General features: G+C 36.9%; 1 protein-coding gene across 1 annotated transcript in view; it reads left to right on the top strand.

Moving 5' to 3' along the window:
* GLCCI1 (glucocorticoid induced 1) overlaps positions 1-16194 on the top strand; it is a 155200-nt gene that overhangs the window by 74103 nt on the left and 64903 nt on the right. The window contains exon 7 of the mRNA XM_011943520.1: positions 7217-7303. Within this exon, the coding sequence (XP_011798910.1) occupies positions 7217-7303 (87 nt within the window). The remainder of the gene's footprint in view (positions 1-7216; positions 7304-16194) is intronic.

The following is a 16194-nucleotide window of genomic DNA, read 5'->3' as shown; positions in this document are numbered from 1 at the left end:
TCTCTGATCAGAAATTCATTTCCTGACCAAAAGTCACACTTTATACAGCTGTCTGAGTTTCCTGTGCCCTTGTCAAGGGCTTGCTGTTGAAATATATTTAAGAAACAGCAGTTGCTGAAACATTTTAGGGGCTGGGGGACTTCTTCATGAAGTGGAAGCAAGCCTGAAGATTTAACTGTTTTTGCCCTTTAGATTGCATTCTGGGGGTCTAAATTATTTTTGTGGAGCTGACAGCTGTTGAGATCACCTTTACTTTTTCTCTCAGCCATCATCTAATTATGAGACAGAGGATTGTAGAATTCTAGAGTTGAATAGTTCACACCAAATTAGTTATGTTCCTGGTTTGGGGAGTAATTTGTTTGGTTGCTAAAGGGATATATACTCAGCTATATTGATGAAAGATTTTAACCCATAACTAAAATATTTAACATTTTATTCATTAGTTTCAAATCATCTCTAAAATCACCAAAGTCAAAATTGTACTTATTAATTTTAATAGGTTATGTGTTCATTTGTTTCAAAAGTAGAAAGTATACTGTGAAAGGCCTTTCCCATACCCCCGTTACCCCGATACTCAGTTTTCTTCTCTTTATAAGAAACATTTAGCTGGAAACAAAATTAGCCTGTTTTTCTTCATTGCTTTCTCATGCCTTTGCCCCTCTAGGTAAAATTGTGAAATAGGCTGTATTTATTAGGACTAACACTTTTACTCTGGTCCCCTGACCTGTGTTGGTTCTGTACATTGACCTATACATTGGTTCTCAACCTGTTATAACTTGTATCAATTTTCTGTGAAAAATTTGTGTGATATTATTAAACAAAATTTACTGAGAAAGACATTTTTATGTTAGAGACATTATGCCTTAACAATTAAGATTGGTTAGATGCGGTGGCTCATGCCTGTAATCCCAGCACTTTGGGAGGCTGAGGCGGGCAGATCACGAGATCAGGAGATCGAGACCATCCTGGCTAACATGGTGAAACCCTGTCTCTACGAAAAATACAAGAAAAAAAATTAGCCTGATGTGGTGGTAGGCTCATGTAGTCGCAGCTATTCGGGAGCCTGAGGCAGAAGAATGGCGTGAACCCGGAAGGCAGAGCTTGCAGTGAGTCGAGATCGCGCCACTGCATTCCAGCCTGGGTGACAGAGTGAGACTCCATCTCAAAAAAAAAAAAAAAAAAAAAGTTAAGATCATAGAGTTATCATAGTTTAAAATTCGGTCCTAGTTTATGGTATGGTATGAGAAAGCAGTATGCCTCTCAAGGTATACTATTTTGTATAAATGAATGAATGAGTGAATGATTGATATAGGAGATACCATATTGTTAGGAACCAGTATAAACCAAGGGAAAACTTTTCCATGCTATTAGAATTCTAACAGCTTTTGGGGGACAACTATTATTATTAACATAGCCGGTTGCAATGAGGATTATATGAAATAATCCATGTTAAGCTTCTAGCACAGTATCTATGACATAATAGACACTGATACATATTAGTTGCCTTTGATTAGAATAGATAGTATTTTACTGTTAGCAGGTTTAAATATAATAATATTGAATTAAGTGGACAGGAAAAATCATTATTACTAGTATCAACTATTGATTATACAATTATGAACATTAAGTCTGGACTGGTAGGAAATGGCATAGAAATGATACAAATGACCCCAGAGCATGTGAGGGCTCTAAAATTCAATAAACAATCCCTGGTAGGTCAGGATTCATTCAGTCAGAAGTAGTTATTGTGTGTTTTCTGTCTTACAAATATGAAATTGGTGCTTCAAATCTATAGGTTCACGTGCAGGAGAGTGTATTTACATTCTTATGAAAACTACTCCCTCCTCCATTACTTAGTTATCCTATTGGTGATATTCATGTCATCATCTTAGCACTTTAGTGGGTGTTTTTTAGAATGGTGTGAAAAATATTTTTGGTGGTATGTAGTAATCACCTGTGTTGCTGATTTTCTGTCAGATGTAAGAGATTTTGAAACAATAACATGTTCAAAGCTAGCAAGAAAAATGAGTGGGTATATGGTCAACATCTTGAGTGCAGAATCCGTATCTTATTGCTTTCAATTTTTTAGTCTAACGCTGGTTTTCAAACTTCAGAATCCATCAGAATCATCTGAAAAGCTTGCTTAAAAAGTAAGAAGTATATTTCTGGGCCTTATCTGAGAGTTCCAGATCTAGTAGTCTGAGGATGAGACTGATAATTTGCTTTTCTAACATGTGATGATGCTGCTCCTCATCTGGGGACTGCACTTTGAAACTGGTCTAACATAATGAGCACAAAACTTAGCATAGAGTTGGAGCTTGATAAAAAAAATTTGAATATATAACTGCTGCTATTACTGAGTTCCTAAAGCTTAAACAAAAACCTCTAACTTTACATAAAATAAAAATGCAGTCTTAACTTTCACAGTGTTTTGCTTGAGCTGAATTCTGCCTTTTTCTACACTCTTTGCTAACCAAAGCAGCTATTTACTATACCTGGTTACCACTGTTCCCAGAAAGGCAAAGGATAATTATACTAGAACCACAGTCTTTTGTGCTGCTTTGTAATACTTCATCAGGATAGACTTTTCAAAATAATATTTTTAAAAAAGTTTTAAAAGAAGTTAAAAGTTTTTTATTAGTCAAAAGAAAAACAAATTTTTGTAAACAAAAACAAATATTTGTAAATAATGAATGGTTTGTCATTACCTATTCTAAACGTTTTTTATAATTTAAGGTTAGTCTGTGGTCATAATTAATTCTTAATTTAAGTACCATTGATTTTTCAGCTAATTCCATTTCATTTCTTGCTAGGTTTATCATTGCTATAAGTACTATAAAATAATTAGCAGTCAGTACTCATATTTCTGTAATCGATTATAAACTACAATAAAATTTAAGACCAGTGATGAACCACATAAAAATATATTTTTTAACATTTAAACAAGATTAAAGAATTTTGTGATGTTTTTGTTTATGGATTTTTTTTTTTTGAAATGGCTTTAGACTTTTGCATGTTGACAAAGAATGTTTTTTGCTAGGAGTTAGTTTGAGCTGGTTTGAAGTTGATAAAACTAAAAAGCATATTGGCCCTTGCTAGGTAGTGAATAAAGATATATATAGCAAAAGCACCCAGTATTTAAGCTTCTTGGTTGATCTACCAAAAATAATTTTTCTAATGGTATTCAGTTTGAAGCCTCCTTAGTCCTGTGCAGTGGGATTGTTCTCTTTGTATTTTACTTAAAGAAAAAGTGGTTCTCACACAGGTTGGAAGGGAGGATGGCCCTAGAGTTTGGAAAGAAATTTCATGGTCTGGACTTTGGTGACTTCCAGGGAGTGAGAATAAAAAAGGACCCCTTCTACCTATCGGTATCCTTTTCACATAGAGGCCTTTTTTTTTTTTTTTTTTTAAACTACCTGTTTTATTAACAGTCTTACAGATAGGTTTTAGTTCTGCATTGTTCAAGTGTACAGAAGTTTCATTTCTTTTAAATGATGGTATGATATTACAATTTTTCCTAAATTTATTTGACTGTGGTACCCTTTTTGTCTACTTTTTTTAATACCAAGGGCATGGTTATATGTAGCACTATTTTAAAAATTCTAGTCTAGATAAACAGACAGAATAACAGACCAGTTGGAAGGGGCTGCTTACTGATATGAAAGGAAAGAACTTTTGCTACTTTGTGTTATTTTCCTGATTGAAATGGTAAAACATTTCTCAAATACGCAGGTTTAATAAATTGGATTCAAGTTAGTTCACCTTCTGTGACTTCTTAACCATCAGCTTTAAATAGATTTGATTTTGGTAGCCATCTTTTGGTTTTGTTTTGGCTAAAATAACTCATTAAAAATCGGTGATCAGTGTATAGAACACTACTCTCCAATTGAACTTTCTTCAGTATTGGAAATGTTCCATATCTGTGTTGTCCTATATGACAGCCAGTAGCCACAGATGGTTATTGAGCTTTTAAAATGTGCTAAGTGTGACTAAGGAACTTTAGTTTTTTTAAGTCCTCGTTAATTTAAATCTAAATAGGCACATGTGGCTAGTAGCTGTTGTATTGGACAATGCAATCTATAGAATATAGTTGTAGAATAGAATATTTTTCATACGTTTAAATTGATGAAATTAAAACTACTTTGGGGGATATTTTTGGAAAGTTAAGACTCTGATGATTATACTTAAATTATACACATTCTATAGTCACATGATTGAGAGAACTCTTTCAGTCATTTTTCTCTTTTAAAAACTATAGTCATTTTCACTTAAAGAAGGAAATATGTTCTGAGAAATGCATCATTAGGCGTTCATCGCTGTGCGAACATCATAGGGTGTACTTACACAAACCTAGATGGTGTAGCCTACTACACACAGGCTATGCAGCATAGCCCATTGCTCCTAGCCTACAAAACTGTACAGCATATGACTGTACTGCAGACTGTAGGCAGTTGTTACATAGTGGTATTTGTATATCTAAACATAGAAAAGGTACAGTAAAAATATAATATATAAAAGTAGAAGATGGTATACCTGTATAGGGCATATACCATGGAATGGAGTTTGCAGGACTGGAACCTGCTCTGATTGGGTCAATGAGTCGTGAGTGAATGTGAAGGCTTAGGCTATTACCATGAACTACTGTAGACTTTCTAAGCACTGCATATTTGGGTTACACTAAGTTTATAACAAACATTTTTCTTCCTTCAATAATGTTAACCTTAGCTTACCACAACATTTTTACTTTATAAACTTAATTTTTTTAGCTTTTTGATCTTTTCATAATAACACTTAGCGTAAAACACAAACATATTGTACAACCGTACCAAACTATTCTTACTCTATAATCTTTTATTAATTTTTTTGTTTTTGTTGGTTTTTTTGCTTTTTAGACTTTTTTTAAAAAGCTTAGACAAATATACACATTAGCCTAGGCCCACACAAGATGAGGATCATCAAGACATCACTAGGTAATAGGAATTTTTCAGCTTCATTATAATTTTTTGGGACCACTGTTATGTATGCCATCCATCATTGACCAAAGTATTGTTATGTGCACATAACTGTACATATACTAACTTCTTTTGTAAGTAATTCTTTTGTGTAAATAATAATACACTCTGAAATAATTGAATAGGTTTTCACATTCATTTTTAAGAAAAGTATAATACGAAGAAAGAAGATAATCTGTGAGATAAGAGAACTCAGATTTAGTTCCTTTTGCCATTGGCATGCTTGCCAGTATTGAAGCAGTTGCAGAATTTTTGTGGCTATCAATGTATCTGTAAGTTGGAGATACAGTATATGTAAATGTCCTTTGAAAAAACAGCTGTATAAAATGAACGTAATTCACATTATAAATGTTGATTTTGAATAATTATGGAAAATGCTAAAAATTTGACTCACTTTCTGTGAATGTACTTTGAGTTATAAAGATTATGATCCTTAATCTTTTCATTTTTGATAAGAGTAATGCTCAGTTGGTAGACAGGTAAAAACATTAAGTTATATAAATTATCAAAGTAAAAGTGACTAAACAATTGAATAATTTTGGAATAAATTTATTATTAAGGATACAATTATTTGGAGGCTGAATTACTTTCAGGGTAGGTCATCTAGGACGGAACATAGGAAATTCTAATAAGTAAGTGTTTTATAAGCAACTTATTTAATATATTGATACCTCTTATCCATGGACTTGCTGATTGAATAAAATATTTTACTCTGTCAATTGACTTAACAGCTTCATTTTACTTGTGAACTGCCCAAGCAGTTTATTTTTGTATTTATTCAGCTAGCATTCGTTTGTCAGTGGTTTTTTTTGAATATCATCACTTTTAAGATGTGGTGATTATTTTAAAAGTTTTCCACAAGCATTTTGAACTGTATAAAATAGAACTGATGACTTCTTCATAAGAACTTATATATTATGTAGTCACAAGTATGGCCTTAATATAAATGATACCTTTTTCAGCATGTAATGAAAAAGTATGTAATGAAAAATAATTTTTAAAGCTGTATATAGTTACTGTGACAATCATTGCCCTTTAAGTAGTGGTTTTTAATCCTTTCTGATTTACATTACACAAGAGTCTTCGCATATATTAAAGATGGTATTTTAATATTGTTTAATTTTTTTTTTTTTTTTTTTGGAGACAGAGTTTCACTCTCGTCGCCTGGGCTGGAGTGCAATGGTGTCATCTTGGCTCACTGCAGCCTCTGCCTCCCGGGTTCAAGTGATTCTCCTGTCTCAGCCTCCCAAGTAGCTGAGATTATAGGCGCCTGCCACCAGGCCCAACTAATTTTTTAGAGATGGGGTTTCACCATGTTGGTCATGCTGGTCTCAAACTCCTGACCTCAGGTGATCCACCTGCCTTGGCCTCCCAAATGCTGGGATTACAGGCGTGAGCCGCCGTGCCCAGCCTATTGTTTAATTTTTTAATACAACTATTAAATGGTCTTACCACTGTATGGCATTATTTGGGATTTAGTGGTTTGTCTTACATTTGAGGTATATATTAATGGCTAAATAACTGAAAATCATATTTTAGATAAAAATGATTATGTTTTCTGACATACAGTTCAGGTTTTTTAGAAGATGTATTATTTTAGTTTATATTCTGTTTATTTAGCTTATATTTTACTATTTTTAATCTTTTTCACCTTTATAATAACTTTGTTTTTTATGTAAAGATGCCTGATATTTTTCAAAAAAGATACTAATACTTACTCTTCCCCAAGTACAGAAAAAGTAGTACAGTCAGCCCTCTAGCTAAATATTTGAATATAGGTCATTCTTAATACTACTGTTTCTGAGATACTTTCATTCATTTTACCTCTATCAAATTTAGTGGAAATACCATTTCATATTTAGTTTGGCTATTCTCTTTAAAAACACCAATACACGTATCTTTACAATTCCCTTTGAATTTTATAATTAAGTTATTAATGTTATTGATGTGAAGATATCAAAAGTTTTAAGTAAGATGACTCAGAGACATCTTTGAGCATATATAATTCAGAATATGGCAGAATATTTTAAACATTTCACAGGGTCACGAAACTCTTAGCATGTAAAGGATTTCAGTATAGTTATCTAACTGGTATGTGCTAAGAATTTGAAATATGTTTCAGTTGCTTGAGATTAGGAAGTAGAGATAAAATTGCATATATGTGTATATATATATATATATATATATTTTTTTTTTTTTTTAAGACACCTAGCTGTTGGGCAGAAGAGGGTGCAGAAAAGAGGTCACATCAGCGTTCTGCGTCATGGGGGAGTGCTGATCAACTAAAAGAGGTAAGTTATTTTTGTTTTCCGTCTGTAACCTGTTTTGGTCCTAGGAGATTACCTTGGTATTTCCTGCATATAATGACACTTTTAAAATTTATCCTAACCTTACCTCTTTCAGTAAGGTTAGGACAAATTCTAGGGTAAGGTTAGGATAAATTCTAGGCAGGTTTTTGTAAGGTTAGTACAAATTCTAGTTAGGTAGGTTGCATTCTACATTTTGGTGAACAAGTCTAAATTTACCTTATTTGTGTATTTGGTGTCATTTCTAAATATTTGTTATGCCCTCAGTCAGCTTTAGCCTTTCCAGAGTGAAGTCTAATTTTATGTAATACTCTCTATCTTGTTCATTTTAGTTATCTTTTGTTCTGTCTTCAGCTTGCTTGTTTTTGAGTTGTAGCAACCAGAGCTATAGGCTATATAGCTTTGTACAATGGTAGGATAGTGTTTTCTGTTTCTAATAGCTTTTTTTTTTGAGACAGAGTCTTGCTTTGTTGCCCAGGCTGGAATGCAGTGGCGCAATCTCGGCTTACTGCAAGCTCCACCTCCCAGGTTCATGCCATTCTCCTGCCTCAGCCTCCCAAGTAGCTGGGACTATAGGCACCCACCACCACACCTGGCTAATTTTTTGTATTTTTAGGAGAGACGGGGTTTCACCATGTTAGCCAGGATGGTCGTGATCTTGTGACCTCGTGATCCGTCCTCCTCGGCCTCCCAAAGTGCTGGGATTATAGGTGCGATCTAATAGCTTTTTAATGATATCCAGTATGTTGTTGCCCTTTGGAACCCAACAGTAATCCATACTTCTGAGAAACTTAGTTTCTATGACCCATTTCCTTATTTATTATGAATAACCTGAGGTGTCATATCTTTATGTATATTTTGGATTATTTTTCCTGATAGTTTTATCCATCTAAATTCTTTTCTATTTGTTTTTATAAATTACAGAAACTTAGAATTGAAAGGTCATCTAGTCTATCTTCGACATAAGTGCTCCTTAAAAGATGGTCGTCAAATCTCTGTTATCCTTTTTTTTTTGTTTCAAGGTGGAATCTCACTCTGTCACCCAGGCTGGAGTACAGTGGCACAGTCTTGGCTCACTGCAGCTTCTGCCTCCCGGGTTCAAGTGATTCTCCTGCCTTAGCCACCCGAGTAGCTGGGATTACAGATATGTGCTACCATGCCCAGCTAATTTTTGCATTTTTAGTAGAGATGGGGTTTTGCCATATTGGCCAGGCTAGTCTCAAACCCCTGACCTCAAGCGATCCGCCCACCTTGGCCTGCCAACGTGCTGGGATTACAAGCATGAGCCACCACACCAGGCCATGATCATTCTTAGTGAGGGAAACTCATTACTTTATAAAAAGAGCCAGTTTAATTGTTTTAAGTTGTTAAATATGTTCTCTTATGTATTGAACTTACGTAACTTAGTTTTGACTTTGCCCTCTGGATCAATATTGAGTAAGTCTAAGTCTTTTAAAGGCCAACAGTAAGTCATTTTTTTCTCCAGAGTAAACATTTACATTTCTCTCAAAATTTTTTTCATGTACCAGTTTCCAGACCTCTTTGTATAATTTTTATATACTATAGGTTATCAGTGTCCCTTATATACTGTGGTGTCTGGACTGCATAGATATAGTTTATTAGCATGATTTTACTTATGATTGTATTACATTTTAGCAGCTTCTTTATAGTATGGATGTAGAGACCTACTCAGCTCCTTCTGCCTACCATACATGTATGCAAAAAAATCAGTTTTCTGCAGCAGCAACAAAAAATAAATGAAACTAAGTCTAATATCTCTAGCTTACTGTAACTACATATCTGTGTATAGCATATGAATAACAAAAAAGTGAACTTTGCAGAGGAAATTCAAGTGGGCTACTGGAAATAAAACCAGGGAAGACTTGTGAAAAACCTGAATTTCAAATGCTGTCCTCTGTCCACAAACAAATCCTATCAGTAGGAAATGGAACCCTTATTGGCTTGAGATGTTTGAACAGAATGTTCAGTCTTTGGCCAAACACTATGGTGAACACTGGAGACCTGCTTTAAAAGGTCTTAAGAAGTCAGGCAAAAAATAATAGAGACATAAGCAGTCACACATTGCGGGAGAAACAGACTTGTAGACCATTAAGAAACAACAAGTAGACAACAACTCTCGGGAGAAACTCAGAATCTGGAGTTGCTATATTATCTGAAATATCCAGCATTCAGCAAAAAGTTTTGAGATATACAAAGAAACAAAAAAGTATGGCACATAGAAAATAAAGCAGTCAGTAGAAACTATATGTGTTTTTATAATAAAGTATGGCACATATTCAGGAAAATAAAGCAGTCAGTAGAAACTGTATGTGTTTTTATAATGTATTTAGCAGACAAAGACATCAAAGAAATAAAGGAAACCATGATTAAATGATTAAAGGGAAAGTAGGACTACAAGGACTCAATGAATAAAGAATTTTCACAGGCCGGACACGGTGGCTTACGCCTGTAATCCCAGCACTTTGGGAGGCCAAGGTGGGTGGATCATGAAGTCACAAGATTGAGGCCATCCTCGCTAACACGGTGAAACCCCGTGGCATGCGCCTGTAGTCCCAGCTATTCACGAGACTGAGGCAGGAGAATCCCTTGAACCTGGGAGGCAGAGATTGCAGTGAGCCGAGATCGCGCCACTGCGCTCCACCCTGGGTGACAGAGCGAGACGCCATCTCAAAAAAAATAAAAAATAAAGTATTTTCACAGAGAGTCATTCTAAAAAAGAAGGAAACAAAATTCTAGAGTTAAAAAGGGCAATCACTAAATATAAAAATGTTAGATGGGCTTGACAATAGATTTGCGATGGCAGAAGAATCAATGAATTAGAAGATAAGTCAATAGAATTTATATACTCTGAAGAATGGAAAGGGAAAAAAAGATTAAAGTTGAAGGAGAGAAGAGACAGAGAAAAAGAATCAAAGAAATACTGACAGAGAACTTTCCAAATTTGATGAAAAACAATCTACAGATTGATGAAGTTTAACTAACCACAACTAGGAAAACACAAAGGGAACCATAAGAAAAAGAAAATGAGTCATCCGACGTAGGGGACCACTAATAGCTTTAACAGCTGACTTTAAAGTCAGAAGTGATGGGGACCGTGAGGCCTGATGCATTCGAAGTGCTGAAAGAAAAAAAGTAAACTAAAAACTGTCAACCAGGTAGGTATTCAATATCCAGCAAAACTAGTCTTCCAAAATGAAGGTGAAAAAATGGCATTCCCAGATAAAACTTGAGCTAATTTCTCCCTGTCAGACTGTCTTATAAGAAATTCTAAAGCAAATCTTCAGACTGAAAGGAAGTAACACTAGATATTAATTTGTATCCATAGGAACAATTGAAGAGTGCCGGGAATAGTAAATATGTGGTAAATATAAAGGAGTTTTCAACATTGGTTGGTTGGATTTATAGGATGTACATGAAATATATATGATAATAGCACAAAGGAGGAGTTAGGAAAAGGACGTATATTGTAGTTTCTATTTGACTGAAATTAAGTATTATTGTGATGTAGATTGTGATAAATTAAGACACATTATAATCCCTAGAGCAGTTGCTAAGTTACTAAGAAGATAACTCCAAAAATTTAAATTAAAAAAGAGGAATTAAAATGGCATACTAAAAAATATCACAAAGTAGGAAAGGAAGAATAGGTAAACAAACAAAGTTGTGACACAGGAATAGAAGCCTACACCGTTCATCCCTCCCACCCCTCACTGAAGTACCAAATTTTAACAACTATCTGCACAGAGAAAAACACCATTCACAAGAACCTAAAATCAGGTGAGCAATCACAGTACTGAGTTTTAAGTTCACAGCACCAAAAGAGGCATTGAGTAGGCCAGGAGAGACAGTCTTGAATTGCTGATGTTACTCCTCCATCCCCTGGTAGCAATTGTGTGGAGCACACAGAGAATCTGTGCACTTTGAGGAAGAAGAGCACAGCGATTGGGGAACTTTACACTGAACTCAGTACTGTTGTACCACAGTGAAGAATAAAGCCATACTGGCCTCAGCCAGTGCCTGTGCACGGAGGGAGCATTTGGACTAACCTTAGCCAGGGGAGAATCGCCCATTGCAGCAGTCAGAACTTTTTATTGGCAAGCTTTAAAGAGAGAGAGAGAGACAGACAGTCAGACACACCCTGTTTGCTGAGGAGAAAGTAAAGGAAAAGAACAACAGTCTTTGATAATCAAGAATTCTCCCAGATCTTTTTCAAGATCTCCAAGGTGGTAGTTATACCTCTACAAATCTGCAAAAAACACATTTTTTGGGGGCTTAGGGCCCAAGTTTCTTTGAGTACTTGGAAAGCCTTCCCAAGAAAGGCAGGCACAAATAAGCCCAGACTGTGAAGGCTACAATAAATACCTAACTCTTCAATGCCCAGACACTTAGGAACATCTACAATAATAAGCACCATCCAGGAAAACATGACCTCACCAAATGAACCAGGCACCAGGGACCAGTCCTAAAGAAATAGAGACATATAACCTTTAAGACCGAATTCAAAGTAGCTATTTTGAGGAAACTCACGCCTGTAAGCCCAGCATCTTGGGAGGCCAAGACAAGCAGATCCCTTGAGGTCAGGAGTTTGAGATCAGCCTGGCCAACATGGTGAAACTCTGTCTCTACTAAAAATACAAAAATTAGCTGGGCGTGGTGGGACACACCTGTAGTCCCAGCTGCTGGGGAGACTGAGGCACAAGAATCTCTTGAGCCGGGGAGGTGGAGGTTGCAGTGAGCCAAGATCACACCACTGTACTCCTGCCTGGGTAACAGAGTGAAGCCCTATCTCAAAAATAAAAGGAAGAAAGCATACCACCAGAAAAAAATGACCAAAAGGAAGACAAGAAGGGTGGAAAGAAGGAAGGAAGTGAAGACCAAAAAAACAAATAATAAAATGGCAGGAGTAAGTTCATACTTATCTGTAATAAAATGGAATGTAAATGGACTAAACTCTCCAAACAAAAGACATTGAGTGGCTGGATGGATGAAAAAAAGAAAAAAGAGACCCAATGATCTATTGTCTACAAGAAACACACTTCACCTATAAAGATAAACGTAGACTGAAACTAAAAGGATGGAAAGATATGCCATGCCAGTGGAAACCAAAAGAGCAGGAGTTGCTATGCTTGTATCAGGCAAAATAGATTTAGAGTCAAAAACTGTAAGAAAAGACGAAGTCATTATAAAGGGGCCAATTCAGCAAGAGGATATAATGATTGTAAGTATATATGTACCCAACACTGGAGCACACAGATATATAAAGCAAATATTATTAGAGCTAAAAAGGAAGATAGACCCCAGTACAATAATAGCTGGAGACTTCAACACCCTACTTTCAGTGTTAGACAGATTTCCTAGACAGAAAATCAGCAAGGAAACATTGAGCTTAATCTGCACTGTAGAACAAATGGACCTAATAGATATTTACAGAACATTTCATCCAACAGCCTCAGAATACAAATTTTCCTCCTCATCACATGGATCATTCTCAAAGACAGACCACATATTAGGTCATAAAAATGTCTTAAAACATTAAAAAAAAATGGAAATAATACCAGGAATCCTCTCTGACCACAGTGGAATAAAACTACAAATCAATAACAAGGAGAATTTTGGAAACTATACAAGCACATGGAAATTAAACAATAGGCTCCTGAATAACCAGTGAGTCAATGAAGAAATGAAGGAGGAAATTGAAAAACTTCTTGAAACAAATGATAATGGAAACACAACATACCAGAATCTATGGGATATAGCAAAAAGAGCACTAAGAGGGAAATTTATAGCTCTAAGTGCCTACATCAAAAAAGAAGAAAAACTTCAAATAAATAACCTAACAATGCATCTTAAAATGCAGCAAAAGCAAGAGCAAATAATTGAAAATTAGTATAAGAAAAGAAATAATAAAGATCAGAGCTGAAATAAAATGGATTTGAAATGAAAATACTACAAAGATCATTGAAATTAAAAGTTAGTTTTTTGAAAAGATAAAATTGACAAACATTTAGCCAAGATAACCAAGAAAAAAAAGAAGACCCAAATAAATCAGAGGTGAAAAAGAAGACTTTACAGCTGATACCACAGAAATTCAGAAGATCGTTAGTGGCTACTTTGAGCAACTATATGCCAATAAATTGGAATATCTATAAGAAATGAATAAATTCCCAGACACGTATAACCTACCAAGACAGACTCATGAAGAAATGCAAAGCCCAAACAGGCCAATAACAAGTAAAGAGATTGAAACCAGATTAAAAAGTCTCCCAGTAAAGAAAAGCCTGGGACCCAATGGCTTCACTGCTGAATTCTACCAAACATTTAAGGAACACCTAGTACCAGCGTGATTCCAAGATGGCCGAATAGGAACAGCTTCAGTCTACAGCTCCCAGCATGAGCGATGCAGAAGACGGATGATTGCTGCATTTCCAGCTGAGGTACCAGGTTCATCTCACTGGGGCTTGTCGGACAGTGTGTGCAAGACAGTGGGTGTAGCCCACTGAGCATGACCTGAAGCGGGGCGAGGCATCACCTCACCTGGGAAGCGCAAGGGGTCAGGGAATTCCCTTTCCTAGCCAAGGGAAGCTGTGACAGACGGCACCTGGAAAATCAGGTCACTCCCACCCCAATACTGTACTTTTTCAATGGTCTTAGCAAATGGCACACCAGGAGAGTATATCCCACGCCTGGCTTAGCGGATCCCATGCCCATGGAGCCTCGCTCATTGCTAGCATAGCAGTCTGAGATTGAACTGCAAGGCGGCAGCGAGGCTATGGGAGGGGCGCCTGCCGTTGCTGAGGCTTGAGTGGGTAAACAAAGTGACTGGGAAGCTCAAACTGGGTGGAGCCCACCGCAGCTCAAGGAGACCTGACTGCCTCTGTAGACTCTACCTCTGGGGGCAGGGCATAGCCGAACAAAAGGCAGCAGAAACCTCTGCAGACTTAAACGTCCCTGACAGCTTTGAAGAGAGCACTGATTTTCCCAGGATGGAGTTTGAGATCCGAGAATGGACAGACTGCCTCCTCATGTGGGTCCCTGACCCCCCCAGTAGCCTAACTGGGAGGCACCCCCCAGTAGGGGCAGACTGACACCACACACGGCCGGGTACCCGTCTGAGATGAAGCCTCCAGAGAAATGATCAGGCAGCAACATTTGCTGTTCAGCAGTATTCGCTGTTCTGCAGCCTCTGCTGCTGATACCCAGGCAAACAGGGTCTGGAGTGGACCTCAAGCAAACTCCAACAGAGCTGCAGCTGAGGGTCCTGACTGTTAGAAGGAAAACTAACAGGAAGGACCTCCACACCAAAACCCCATCTGTACATCACCATCATCAAAGACCAAAGGTAGATAAAACCACAAAGATGGGGAAAAAACAGCAGAAAAGCTGAAAATTCTAAAAATCAGACTACCTCTCCCCCTCCAAAGGAACGCAGCTCCTCGCCAGCAACAGAATAAAGCTGGACAGAGAATGACTTTGACGAGTTGAGAGAAGAAGCCTTCAGACAATCATACATCTCCAAGCTAAAGGAGGAAGTTTGAACCCATTGCAAAGAAGCTAAAAATCTTGAAAAAAGATTAGACGAATGGCTACCTAGAATAACCAGTGTAGAGAAGACCTTAAATAACCTGATGGAGCTGAAAACCATGGCACGAGAACTACGTGATAAATGCACAAGCTTCAGTAGCTGATTAGATCAACTGGAAGAAAGGGTATCAGTGACTGAAGATCAAATGAATGAAATGAAGCGAGAAGAGAAGTTTAGAGAAAGAAGAGTAAAAAGAAACGAACAGAGCCTCCAAGAAATATGGTACTATGTGAAAAGACCAGATCTATATCTGATTGGTGTACCTGAAAGTGACAGGGAGAATGGAACCAAGTTGGAAAACACTCTGCAGGATATTATGCAGGAGGATTTCCCCAACCTAGCAAGGCAAGCCATCATTCAAATTCAGGAAATACAGAAACGCCACAAAGATACTCCTCAAGAAGAGCAACTCCAAGACACATAATTGTCGGATTCACCAAAGTTGAAATGAAGAAAAAAATGTTAAGGGCAGCCAGAGAGAAAGGTCGGGTTACCCACAAAGGGAAGCCCATCAGACTAACAGTGAATCTCTTGGCAGAAACTCTTCAAGCCAGAAGAGAGTGGGGGCCAATATTCAACATTCTTAAAGAAAAGAATTTTCAACCCAAAATTTCATATCCAGCCAAACTAAGCTTCATAAGTGAAGGAGAAATAAAATCCTTTACAGACAAGCAAGAGATATTGGAGGAAGTTTGAACCCATCACAAAGAAGCTAAAAACCTTGAAAAAAGATTAGATGAAATGGCTACCTAAAATAACCAGTGTAGAGAAGTCCTTAAATGACCTGGTGGAGCAGAAAACCATGGCACAAGAACTATGTGCCAATATCTCTCAACAAGCTGAGAGATATTGTCACCACCAGGCCTGCCCTACAAGAGTTCCTGAAGGAAGCACTAAACATGGAAAGGAGCAACCAGTACCAGCCACTGCAAAAACATGCCAAATTGTAAAGACCATCGATGCTAGGAAGAAACTGCATCAACTAATGAGCAAAATAACCAACTAACACCATAATGACAGGATCAAATTCACACATAACAACATTAACCTTAAATGTAAATGGGCTAAATGTTCCAATTAAAAGACACAGACTGGCAAATTGGATAAAGAGTCAAGACCCATCATTGTGCTGTATTCAGAAGACTCATCTTACATGCAGAGACACACGTAGGGTCAAAATACAGGGGTGGAAGAAGACCTACCAAGCAAATGGAAAGCAAAAAAAGGCAGGATTTGCTATCCTAGTCTCTGATAAAATAGACTTTAAACCAAC

This window comes from Colobus angolensis, unplaced genomic scaffold (assembly GCF_000951035.1).
Source record: "Colobus angolensis palliatus isolate OR3802 unplaced genomic scaffold, Cang.pa_1.0 Scaffold104, whole genome shotgun sequence".
NCBI lineage: Eukaryota > Metazoa > Chordata > Mammalia > Primates > Cercopithecidae > Colobus > Colobus angolensis.
This window is presented reverse-complemented; position numbering and strand designations above follow the sequence as displayed.